This window comes from Miniopterus natalensis, chromosome 16, assembly GCF_054644295.1.
Source record: "Miniopterus natalensis isolate mMinNat1 chromosome 16, mMinNat1.hap1, whole genome shotgun sequence".
Taxonomy (NCBI): Eukaryota; Metazoa; Chordata; class Mammalia; order Chiroptera; family Miniopteridae; genus Miniopterus; species Miniopterus natalensis.
This window is the reverse complement of record NC_142096.1, coordinates 5,855,843-5,869,782: the sequence shown is the minus strand read 5'-3', so window position 1 is coordinate 5,869,782 and position 13,940 is coordinate 5,855,843. Positions and strand designations below refer to the sequence as shown.

Sequence of the window (13,940 nt, the reverse complement as noted above, 5' to 3'; positions counted from 1 at the left end):
ATACAAAAGCCTACTAGCAAGTGACAATACTATATAAGGAAGCTAAAAAGCAGCTCATTATGAATATTGTACAGTGATAGAAAAGAATGTGGGTACCTTAAAAAGGGGAACATTATATAAAGGAGTACAGACTACTACACAGTATTTGATTTTAGGCAAATTACTTATCTTGTCTAGGTCTCAGTTACTTCATGCATAATTAGGGAAAACAATTCTTACCTCTATCAGTACTGTGAAATTAGGTAAAGTAATAAGCATTCTATAATTTATTATTAATGTTATCACTATTATTAATGCTAAGACATGGATAAATATGGTTTTGGTGTTAAAGGGGCATAAACCCAGAGCAATCAGCATTGCAAAAGGCATACAACAAAGTCTGCACACAATGTTTTAAAGAAATCCAATCAACAAACCAATAGAGTATGTTATCAGCAACGGACGTTACTGAATCTTATAAATTTAAAAAAAAAAAAAAGTGAAAAATAACGAACACTTTCTTAAATCAAAAAAATTGTTTACAACATACAATGTATACTTTTTACAATATAAAAGTATCTTTAATGACCAGTTCCTTCCTTGTAACAAACAATTCTATCCTTTGGATGAGAACCATGAATAGCCTGGTAAAATGGCAGTGGCTCTCTAAAGTCTTACAGCTTATATTAAGGACTAATTCCTTTTTGTGAACCTAGCTGCTTAGTTAAAGTGAACTTTCAAATTCCTTTTTGTGAACATAGCTGCTTAGTTAAAGTGAACTTTTTGCTTTTCTCCTCTTATTATTACATGTGCTGCCTAATTGAGCACTTCTCTTCTTATTATTATGAGCAGAAAGCAGAGACTTAAAAAAAAAATCTGACCTTGAATACAATGGATTTCAAGGGAAAATGTGAATGTATCCTTAGCCTGAAGTGAAGTCTTTCAGCAAATAACAAAGTTTATAAAAATGCTGACACAATCTTAAATTTGTAATAATTACAGTGTAATAGTAGGACTAATAGGTTTCCAAGTAAAATCATGAGATTCAATTACAAAATATATGTTTGTCATGAAATGCAGAAGCAACACCAAAACATGCAGGTTCCCAGCTGGTTTCTGGCAATGAAATATTAGAAAGTACAGGAAGTTTCCCAGTCACTTCCTACCTGCTGGCCATATTCCATTCCAGGGCTGGGTTTTGAGAATTCCTTTCATTCTCTGTTAGTGCCCCTCCTGTGCCACTCTCCTTCTCTGGTTTTAGTTGATCCCATTGTGCAGTACCAATATTGATAGACTGCAGGTCTATTTGGTATTGTCTATCTTCAATTTCTGATCCAGGGTCACGAAGAATTCCTAAGTTCAAGGCTCTTCTGTAAAAGCAGTGGAAAAAAGTAAACAGGTAATATAAATTTTCCATGTTTATTTTGTCCACAAACAGTATCATCATCACTTTTCCCCTTTGGATTACTGATGAATACGCTGTATTCATCAAGTCTATGAAGCAGGTATTATAAAGTTACCACATATCATGACTTAAAAAATGTATCTAAAACTTATCACTTACAGTAATCTGCTTTATAAAGAATCATGTTATTCCTAGCTCTGTACTTTTTTTCTAAGTACTTTCACATACATGATTTCAATCCTTCAGATGTTGAGGTTCTATTATTATCTCCATTTTTACTAAAGAGAAAGTAATTCAGAGAGGTTGACTTGGCCAAAGTTACCCAGATAGTAGGTGACAAAACCAGCACCTGAATCCAAGTTTTCTGACTAAAAAACCTGTCTTCTTTCCGATGCTGCTCATGGACCTCACTCAGCCCTTTGATGTCTTATTAGGAAAAGTCACAGCGTCTTGTTAATCTAGTTCATCCCCTGCCTGCGGCCTTCGATACCTTATATACCCACTGCCACACACACTAAACTGCTGAGAACACCACACTGGTTACTGATGTAGAAACAGGGCGAGGACTACCAGCCACACAGAGTTGGGACTTTCATCTTATTGGACCCAATGCTTAGCAAAGGAATGAAATAGTCAGTGGCTTAAAGCTGGTTTAGAGGAAGAAAATGGTTAAACTTTTCACGAAGGTTTTAGAATGAAAATAGCAAAGCAGTCTGGTAGGGTGGGAAGAAGAGGGTCAGGGTCAGGAGCCAGAAAAACCTAACTTGGTGGGAGTTTTCAAACTGTTTAATTTTGTTGGTTCACAAATACTTTAAAGTGAGTTATCAGAAGGAAAATAACATTTGGCCACAAAGAAAGTTTCACTCAACAAGAACAACGGAAATAATGCGAAGGATAAAAATAGTTTCACTGGTGCAAACACTTGAAACCTACAAACCCAGGTCAGAAAAAATACGATTAGATGAATTACATCAGCGGGACACTAATGCAACTAATTTACGGGTGGGAGTGTTGGGTCCTAGTGTGGGAATTACAGAGGTAAGAGGCTGAGTAGGTGGCCTGGGTCCGGCCCTGCCCAGAGGCTGGTCAAACACTTGTCACTGACCCAAGCAGGCGGTGTCCGGGCCAGCTGCTCAGGAGTGACATGGACGCAAAGGGTCGAGCAAGACGAGGGCTGAGGCTGATGAACTCAAGCGAGGACAGGAGCAGGGAGGGGACTGAAATAAATGAGCAGGCAGCTCAGGCGGGGAGACGTGAGAGAGTCACCGTAAGGGAACGAGAAGAAACAGGCATCGGTCAAGAAACCACAGCGGGAGCCAGAGAAACAGAAATGGATGCGTTTTCCTTACTCCTAAGGTGACAGCCAAATCTGGTTTCCCTTTTCTCTGCTCTACCTTAGAAATACTACAACCTGGAAATGGGCATGCAAACAAAAGGCAGCCTAAAGTTTTACATGAACCCCAAAATTGCATTAAAAATAGGGCTCATAAGATGGGCCATGAACCCCTCCAATCTGCCCTAATGAAGGTCAAAAGGAATAAATGAGAGTGCCAGCGGGAGCAACGCTTCGAGTGTCCCGGTTTTGGTAGAACGCTCACCTTTCACTTCAATATTGCTGTAATTCTGCTAATTTTTAAAGGCACAGCTCTGATTTCACTTTCTATGAAGCCTTTCTCCAAACTCCCTCCCTCCCATATCTGGCCAAAAAAATGAGTTTATGACAACATGGATGAACCTAGAGAGTAATATTATGCTAAGCGAAATAAGTCAGACAAAGGCCATATTATTTAACTTATAAGCAGAATCTAAAGAACAAAATAAATGAACAAACAAAACAGAAACAGGCTTACAGATACAGAGAATTAGCTACTACTAGAAAATTTACAGGTTTGGTTTGATTTTTCTCTGATAAAAATACGTAACTTTTTTCAGACTTGAAAATAAAATCTAATTATTCTTTGTTATAACACAATTCCTGACTTACTTCAATTCTTTAAAGTCAGAAAACATGCAGTGGTGCATTGATTTACTAGTATTTGAAAGTACTTGAAATTTTCCCAACTTGAAATACTAACTAATCTATATTCTTTAAAGATATGCCCATTTTGTTTTATGCATACTTAAAACCAATGTCCATTATTATAAGATGGAGTATTCTAAGCACTTTTGTTTTTCAATAAAGAAAACATACTCAGGATGCTTTCATTCAAATACTATACATTAACTCTTATTAAGCACTCTTAGAGCAAGACGTCTTCTGAAAGATGTATTTCACATCTCCTGGTACACTAGAGGTTTTTTAAAAAGGTATAAATACATAAATGATTACAGGTATAGATTTGAACATAATTTATTTTTATTTTTTCCAAAGCTGGAAATCATTTTACAACTTTAAAAATGCTATTTTCTCTAAGCACTTTATAACTTAACATAGCTTGTTAAAAGTAAAAAGCAATCTGACTACACTTCCAAAAACGAAAGTATACTTTATTGAAGAGAACTTTGATTTAGTGCACTTCGTTTTCAAAGCACAAGAAACAACTGCAAAATCATTAGAGCAAAGGATTCTAATAGAGTGATACTCTTACCAGGTAACTAACCATAGGAAAAGAACATTATGACTTCAGTGAGGACCAAAATGCCTAATATTAGCAATGACCTCCTTAAAAAACACAGTGACAATATTTTGTAAGAAAGGCTTTATGTTGTTTCATTTCCTAATTAAATTTTTCCTAGAAGTCTGATATCATAAAAAGGAATCAAATTTTGTCTCAAATTCACATACTTCTAAAAGTTCTTTGGGCTTGCTCTCCCTCCTCATTGCAGTCTTTAAAATCTTTTAGCAATTCAAATCAGGAAAGGGGGTGAGTTAAGATGCCCATAACTTCCTAGCCCTTAACACAAAAAGCTGCTTTATTGGCTAAAATGTAGGAGTTACCATTGTAATTGCTTTGCCCTTCCGAAACTCATCTCCCGTACCATATGAACCGTTCAGCAGAGGGTGTAGGAGGGTAAACTAAAGTCTGCAATAGCTGGTCAATAACATAATCATAAGGAACCAAAGAAGACTTTAAGTATATAACAGGAAACACAGCTTTAATGTTTTCCTTTTTAAATTGATTTAGTCTGGGTCAGGCCTTTAGTATGTTTACATAAGGAGCAGCTCATGTTGAACCATTTACTGCTCAGTGCTGAATAGGCATATCTCGGGAGCTCACTGTAAAGAAGTAAAATTCATTACTTACAACTCAATTGAGATCTACAAAAATGTTAAACAAGCCAGAAAATAGGAATGTAAAAAAGAAGTAAAATTTCTATCTTGATTAAATTAAATGTATACATTTTTATCACCAATTCTTCAAAAGTAACAGTAACTTTGAGAATAAAACAGGGCAGGGGATATAAATGGCTGACGTCGGGCTGAGACCAAATGCTGATTTCCAGGACCACTGACGTGGGGCAGGGCTCCTCACCATCACAGAGCAGGAGAATCACCCGGGGAGCGGGTTAAAATGTTAAGTTCCCATGTGCAGAGGTTCGGATTCAGCAACATGCCCTCTCCCTTGTTAGTTTTCTTTTTTAGTCGAAACTAGCATCCTAACTGATTATAAAACCACATCTACACTTAGAGCATTAGTCACATCTCTGATTTGAACTTCGTGTCTCTGCTACCTGAACTGAGGGGAACAGGAGAGGGACCAGTAAATCTGAGACTACGTCATTTATGAAACAGAGAAACTAATACTGTCCTGCCTCCTTCACCACGCTGCTCGGAGGAAGCATCTCTTCTCTCCAAGGCCAAGATCTCTGTCAATTCACTTCACGGTTAAAGGCTGGTTCAGTTTGTTTTCTCACCTCCATGTACTGAGCCACAGGGCTTGGCACATAGGATTTTTAATTCATGAAGGTTGAATAAGTAACAGATATCCTTTATTCCCTTCACTTCCCATGGAAATCACTTCTTTTTCCCTCCTGCATCTTTACCCTTCAGGCTGAAAATATGTTCAGGTGATTCTCCTTGTGAGAGAGACAGACGCTCTCCCTGAGCCCCGGCATCCCACTCTGGGTACCACTCTCTCGTGGTCCCTTTTAACCAGACTTATTTTTTCTCAGTATTTCTATTTCCTCACGATTTATTTTCTCCTCTAAGAACCACCAAGTGGCACCCCTATCTGTTCTCTGAGTTTCCTGGAAAAGAACTCCAGTTAATTTTCTACTGACCAGACCCAGTGGATGGTTTTCAGTCCTTTAACTCACTTGGCAATTCGCGATGGCAGCACAGCGCGCTGCAGGGCACGGCCTACACGCCAGCCCGCGGGATGCGTGAGTCTGACTCCGCCACCTGCCACTGGGTGCCCCTGGGCACACTGGAGCTGCAGTGCTCCGTCTCCTTCGTCTGAAAGTGAAGTCCTTGAGCGGAGTCAAGCGAGGCAATGCAGGCCAGGCGAGGCCTGCCGCAGAGTGAGCGCTTACCGTGCAGCAGAAGTCGCGATGATCACTACCCTGCTCATTCCTGAAACCCTGTTCCAGGAGCCTGCTTGGCTCCACCACCCTCAGCTGTCTGGAGTCCCCTTGACCAGACTCTCTTCTCTTTGCCCCTTCAATGTTCGCGACCTGCGGGGCTCCACCTTCAGTTCCAAAAGTAATAATGAGGCGACAGCGGTACTTACCAGTTGTTATTTTTTATGGCTAAATCATAGGCAATTTCACTAGGAAACAAAAATATTTATATCTCTCTGCTAGAAGAGTCTCAAAATATTTCCCTAGTTAAGCACCTAAGAAGCTAGATTTTCAGCCCATCCTCAGGGAACATGAGTTTTGAATTGTTTTCCTTCAGCACATGGTCACACACGAGCTGACACGTCCTCATTTGCTAACTAATGTTATAAATGGGGTATATTTGCAAGATGACTTAAAAAGGTACAGGCTACACAGCATATGGTCAGTTTGAAAAGCATGCCAAACTATACCAAACAACTCAACTCACAAGAAATAGGTTCCAAAGAACCGGACTAACTGGACATGCACTGCACTGAAAGACCTGCTGATGTGACCAAAAAACTATGTGCAATCTAAGGAAGTTCTAAGGGACATACTACAATACAGAGAAATGAAATTCTCTTTCAAGTTCATAAAAAATTTAGTTATGATGTTGATTTTCAAAAATCTGAATATATACATATATCAGAAAATTTTTGAGAACTCAGATAGGAGCTATATGAATTAAAAATAAATTAAGCCAAGCCAAACCCATTTCCTAGTTTGGGTATATTACCATGAAAACAAATGAGAGAACAGCACCAATATTATGGAACTTGATGTCATGAAGATGTGTAAATGACTGAGTTAAGATACATTTTTAATAGAGACATATGGACTTGATGAAAACATAGTAAAATGGATTTAGAGCTGGTTTAATACCAGATACAGATAACATCTATTTGGAGTTAGGTCTCTAGTAACATGACAGAGGATTTGGCTCAATCAAGTGGTTTTTATCATTAATTTTAATGAACTCATATAAATCAGTCTTATCAAAGTTTCAGACGACAAAGTTGGGAAGCATAGCTAATACGGTGTATGAGAGAATCAGGATTCTATGATATCCTAAAGTATTACAGCAAAGAGCCAAAAACTAGTAAGATGAGGTTTAACCAGAAGAAATGCAAAAAATTCCATCTGTAGGTTCAAATAGCCAACTCCATAAGTACCGGACGTGAAAGAGATGGATTGACAACACTTCACAATAAAAAACAACAACAACAAAAGAAAGCCTGGGAAAGTCAGGCTGGCTTATGAGAAAGAAAAGAAATATCAAAAGCATTATCAAGTGTCATTCTGGCCTTTTAATTTTTAAATAGCCTAACACACAACACATGATATAGTTTCATAGGATTAGGCAATCTCTTCCTCTTTACACTAATATAATAGTGCAAATTTTAAATAGTATTCTTTCACTAGTATTTAAACATTACATTTTAGAATGAGCGCACATTTTATTTGCATAGCTTTATCAAATAATATCTAATAATTAATTGACAACATGGATTTTTTTTCCAGAATATTATAATAACGCATTTGATAGGTTTGTTTATATAAAATCTTCAAAGATTTCTAGAACATGCAGGTACTTGGCATAAAAGTTAACATCTTATGTATATTAGAGTCCAGATCAGTCTTAGTCAGCAGTGAAGTTTACTGCAGTTCCCACACAGGTGACTTTGAAAGGCTAACTGTAATTTAGTAAAACACATGCATTCATTAGGTTTCTTTAGATTTCTTGATGTCTAAAGACAATTAGTAAAATAAATAGATCACATTTATAATGTGTCCTTATTAAGAGACAGACCTCCTACTTGCTTCTAATGTTTCTGTAACATATCTTTGGCAACCCACCTGATTTAGGATTTTTCTATAAAATCTACCATGACTGTAAGTTAATACCTACCCATAAATCATGAACCACCTAGACTTTATTCCAACTGTGTTAGCACCCTTTCCCATCAGATATTTTCTTCATATCTTCATTCATATTTTTATTTCATTTACTCAAAACAATTGGTTTTGGTAGTTAACAAGCATACCATTTATTTTAAAATCCACTCTGATTATATAATTTGAAAATTTTTATAAAATTCTCTGTTTTAATACTTTTTCTTTCTCTACTAATCAATTACCCATCATCTCCTACTCCTAAAATTCTATTTACAAAGACTTCCTTTAAAAAATTATCATTTAAGAGAGGATCCAAGATGGTGGAAGAGTAGGTGGATGTTCCACTCACCTCCTTCCAGGACCCAGGGAGAGAGAAAAAGGGGTCAATGAAGAGAGGCAGGTGAGTTTAGAGAACTGAGCAGGCTTCTCTCTGTATTTGGCAGTTTTTAATAAACAGAATGACAACTACAAAAATATTTAACCTTTAGTAGTGCTCTATACCATGACATTTTAAGAAAATAACCTTGTAACAGAAAAGAAAATACTGAGCAATAACAAAGACAAACATATAAAACACATAAAACAGTTGTGATAGGCAGTTAGACAGATACGAACAGAGCAATGGGCCCCGACAGAAGGTCCCTAGGGTGGAAAGCACTGGATTCCTAGCAAAGGACAACTGCAGAGTGAGACCTTGCCCCCAGGGTGGCTTTTCCTCCCCTAGGTATCTCTGGTCAGGTGGTTTGGATCCCTTCACCTTTTCTTCCTAGAGGTAACATCTAGGCCTCAGATGTGTTTCAGCTCCAGGCCCAGAAAAGCAACAAAACCAGCCACAGCTGACCTCAGGACCAGCTGCATTGAATGATGGCTCTGCCTGGTGCCAACCAGTCAGTCAGTGGTTGAACTCTGGGTTCAGAGTTGTAACTGACAGCTGTAACTGATTTCGGTAAAATAAAATTTTATTTTACTTACGCATTTTCCAAATTCAAAAATTTAGTTTTGAAAAAGACATGGTCAAAAGTGGGGGAAGAGCTAGGACATATTTACCAATACAATTGAGACATGCAAGTGGTGGGGGAAAGGATATGTTTCACACCTTAGCATGTGTGTTGAGGCAAATGCATTCAAAATAAAATTTATGAACTGAGAAATAATGAGGTCAAACAGCTGTTAAAGAGATGCTACAAAAATGACTCCCAATCTAGCTTGTGAGAAATTTCAAATTTCTCTTCTTCTTGTGAACACTGTAAAGTACTGCTTAAAAATATAACTGTTTATAGAAATAAAATTGTGTTTTCTGCTTTAGGGCACCAAAAAGAGGAAACAAAATATATCTATACTAAGAGTGGCTGCTTCCAATGAGAGGAGGCGTCACTATACTTACTTGTAAGCATCTTTTCTGTCACCAGTTTCTCTAACAATTATCTACTACATTTGTTCATTGTATCAGTTTCTATTATGTGTAAATTTGCCCTTCCCCGAACATTCACACTCTCTGCTATTTGTACTTTTGTGTACGTTAATAAATCCCATTTATATTAATTACAGAATTCTCCTTCAACATTAACATGTTTTTGAATTATACATGTTGTATATCTATATCTTAACATGCTGCAGAATATGCAAAAGATTGTGAAGAAAACCACCGCACTTTTTAGAAAGGCCAATTGAGTAACTGTTGACAAATTATTGGTGAAAGATCTTAGTTGTTAATTTTTTTACTTTGTATACTATTATGTTTACAATATAATCATGATTATTTTGATTTTAAGTATTAAGATCATATGCCATGACCTGAAAATGACTTTAACTTTTAAAACTAATGAAATACTTTCTCACAAGATGGAACAAATGCAGATGCTACATTAATATACAAGAATATGTAAAAATTCAGTTTGTTCTTCCTTTATATTTTAAATGTGCCGTATTTCATCACCTTGAGAAAATGTTTAAAAATCAATCAATTAATATACTCTAAGCCTAACTGCAAAGATGGTTAAACTCTGTTCCATGAAGGTAAAGACTGAATATCTTTAACAGCAATGTAGACCTACACCTAGCAAATAGCTGGTAAGTGAGAAGCATTCACCAATATTTTTGAGGAAATGAGTGGCATAATAAACCTGATTTATTATGTCAGGAAGAAAGACAAGTATTTCAATATTACAGGAAGAGCCTTTTTGGCAGGTAGTACATGCCTGTAGTCTTAGTCAAATTAATGTAGAATACTATAACCAGCACCGCACTGAGAGACAAAAGACAAATACTGAAATTATCCATATACTCATGAGGGGAAATGATTAAACTGGTTCCTCAAATGAGCAAAATAACCATCAACACAAAACCTGTGCAGGTGCACGTGCCAACCACCCCACCCCACCCCCGAATGGAGCACATATTCCTTTAGAGCCACCACTGTCGAGTGCTGAATGACTAATGGGTGAGCTAATGATATTATACTGAAAATAAAGTATATAAAGTACCAAAAAGCAAATATGAAGGTAATAGAGAAAATCAATATGAAAGAATAAAGGACTCATTTTCATATATTTTACACTGAATAAATAAAAAAACTAAAAATTTAAAATACATGAAAACTTAAAGATATAATGGATATAGAACCACAATTTTTTAAAACTGCAATTACAGAATTCAAATTAGTCTAACAAATCTAGAAATTAGCCATAAATCTAAGCAAGAAAAACAACTTCTCATAGACTAATCCAAGGAAATTTGGTGTGTGACCATGACCATCTAGGCCATTTTCCACTCACATGTAAATATGTGCATAAAAACTATCAGACTGTACATGCAGTTTTTAAAACCCATTTGTTCACCTCGCAACTCAATTACATTTCATGTTAATAAAATAGGCACACATATTATCCTTGCAATGGTTGCTTAGAATTTCACCGCATGAATATACTATTATTACATCAACTACTTGTCTATAGCTGAGCATTTGGATTGCTATAGAATCTTTGCCATTATATTTAATCAGCAGCTGTTGTTCATTTTTGTTTAGAAAACAGCCTAAACCTATAGCAATGTAGCACTTCACAGCTCTTTAATATGTGATCTTAGAGTAGTAAAGACCATGTGGAATCATCAACTCTGTTCTTTAAAGGTGTGTAACATTGCTCATAGCGATTTTGTCAATACCTATAAGACACACAGACCATTGTAGGAAAACTACATTATATAGCTAGTTTCCATCTTGAGTTTTATATGTACATAGGCGGCTATGGGAAGAAAATGCTGATTTAAAAACCAGGTATTCAAGGTAAAAGGAGGAACTAAAGAGCATCTATCATACTGTTAGTACTGGCAGTCTCTAGTACTGAATCATCTCTTCCATGAGAACCCCTGTCTCTAGGATGATTATCCAATTATGAAAAATAAATACTCTAATGAAAATGAGAGGCGGTTATTAAAAAAAAACCAAACCCAGTATCCTTAATTATAATAATGCTGCTAGGTATAGTTAATGACCCTATACATTAAGGATGCTCTAACTTTCATGCCCTGGACCACACCAGGGTCACAATTGGTAGCAGAACATTGATCAACATATAAAAGCCACCAAACACATGCAAGAAATTACAGTACATCACACATCAAACATTTTGGCCTGGTGCTTCCTTCCTCTAATCCTACTGGCAGGAAATGCCCTACATATCCTTTGAGGTGACCAGACACATTTAAAAATAGTCCCTTGTTAAAAAAAGCTTAGATGCTGTAATTTTCTCCAGAGAGGAGAACAGCGTGTGCCCGGCTGCCGCACTACCTCCACCTGCGGCAGAGATGGAGGGAGCCGCACTGAGAGGGGCCGGAGCTGCACCAGGTAACTTCTCCGGAGGGTTAAAAAGGGATAGAAAGTAACCCTGGGAAGTATGTTTTCATCGCGTGGGAGACAATAGCGGGAAAATTCACCCATAGTGGCATAGGTTGAACTATTTTGTTATAAATATATGTAAATACAGTTAAATATTATATGATTAAACATCACCTTTTAAGTTAGTTTTTCACCAGAATACACTTCTAGCACTAAGAGTAAACTTTTTTAAAAAACCTTTTTTTGACTATACTCAAACTTAACCTCGAAAAGGTGCAGATGACTCTGGCACACTATTCAAAATGAAGGAGGCTAAATTTCTAAGGATGAACATTTTCAAATAAAATAATTAAATAAAGTTAGAAAAAAACAGTGAGAGATTCAGATAGAAGATGACTTTCCCAGGGGGTTATCTGTTGTGTTATGAACTAGGATAGAAAAAATCAAAACATACTTGATTTCAGTGTTTTATTCTACAGTATAGATATGTTTACAGCATACTTTTCAACTGTTTACCAGGATAACAGGATATTAAGTCACTACTTTACTGTGTATTTTGTTAACATCCATTCCCAGCACCAAACTGAACAAATGACAATGCAATTCTGTAACTCTATGTATGTTATTTTTTTCTAGTTTGTGGATATTTTTTAAGGTTTAGTGGTACTATACCTCAGTTTTAACAGGTGTTCTTTAAAATCACCTGGAAATACTGAGGTTGTGTTTCACTGAACACAAACTTCATAATTTCTGTTCGGACCTTATATGACTGGGAATGTATCCAAATGCCGAAGACATACTGTCCACAGTGTGTTTGATAAGCTGATATGGGACAGGACTTCTTTTCACTGTTGTGTCAGTTTATCAAACCCATACCTGGATGACCGTCAGTTCAGCTAGAGGACACTGGAGTCCTGGAATACAAAGCATTGTTTTCCTTTCGAGGAGCTATGTGTTTTTTAATGTACAAATGCTACATACACAACCACATGACTATCCGCACTAAATAACTGTAACAGTAAATAAAATAGAAATTGGTATAAAAGCTCATATTATAATCAAAGTTATTAAGGTGTATCCTAGGAATTTGTCTAATGAATATAGATGTTTATTAATAAAAAATTTTAATCTTTATATAGTTTTTATTTTTTGCTTATATTCATTAGTGACTTACATGGAAAATATCACAGTGGATGAATATATTATTTGAAATTAAGGTATAACCAACTGAAGTTAAAAATGATGCTTTAATTCTGATCAAAATAATTTGTATTTTGGATAAGATTTGACATTGGCTTAGAAACCAAGTTAAATAAACTTATATATGATAAATTATATTGAGAAAATGTTTTCACAACTTAAGAACTCATTTTTACATTTAGTTATGTCAAAACTAATCTATGGTTATAGAGCTCCGAACAGTGGTTGACTTTGTAGTGCAGGGTACTTGGTAGGACGGGAAAAAGAAAGATTTCTGGGATGCTGAGTGGTGGTAAGACGGCTATATCCATATGTGAAAGTTCACTGAGTTGTACACAAATGACTAATACAGTTTTCTGTATGTAAGGTACAACTCATTAAAAAATACAGACATGAAAAAAGTACAAATCAGAAAAAAAGTTAGCTGTGTGCTTATTTTATTATCTATTTTTGCAATCACATCTGTATTTTCATTACCTTTGTTAATGTGCAATGCTTTTCAGGTCTCTAGTTTTTGCTCAAAGCTTACTGTTAACAGTGATGAGCAGGGGATATTCAGACTGAGACAGTGCCTGTCTCCAGCGGAGAGAAAGCATGGTCTCCAGCAGAGACCACAAAACAGGTAAAACTGTACTGTTTATTTTAGGACAGTGACTGCAATGGACACAGAATAAAATAAAGAAAGATAAGTATGTGTATTTAATAGTTTAAATTGGTACTTTAGAAAATAATAATTTACTTGATCTCATGTAAAAATTATAAGAATTTTTTTGAAAAGTAGTGTCTTATTAGTGGTTAGCAAGTGCTCTTGCACAATGTGGATAGTTAATTTATTATGAAATTAGTAGAGGTATTTATAATTAATAAAAAATGTGTATTAAGTGAGTACATAGATACTAGCTTCCCAACTTGCTTTCTAGTTAGTTTCCATAGTTGTGGAGCAAGAAGAAGAACATGGCTGAAAACAGACACAGGGTGAAATGGGTCTTCCACAAATTGTGATTACAGAGCAAACACTGCAGCTCGCATTTACAAGTTTCCTAAAGTCAAAGCTGGTCAAAGATCCTTCCTTCCTTCCTTCCTTCC

General features: G+C 36.2%; 1 protein-coding gene across 4 annotated transcripts in view; it reads right to left on the bottom strand.

The window, feature by feature from the left end:
• The window catches only part of VPS13B (vacuolar protein sorting 13 homolog B), a 454,216-nt gene that overhangs the window by 193,766 nt on the left and 246,510 nt on the right, over nt 1–13,940 (bottom strand). For all 4 annotated transcript variants that reach the window (XM_087825303.1, XM_087825300.1, XM_087825302.1 and 1 more), the window contains exon 31: nt 1,146–1,349. In XM_087825303.1, the coding sequence (XP_087681429.1) occupies nt 1,146–1,349 (204 nt within the window). The remainder of the gene's footprint in view (nt 1–1,145; nt 1,350–13,940) is intronic.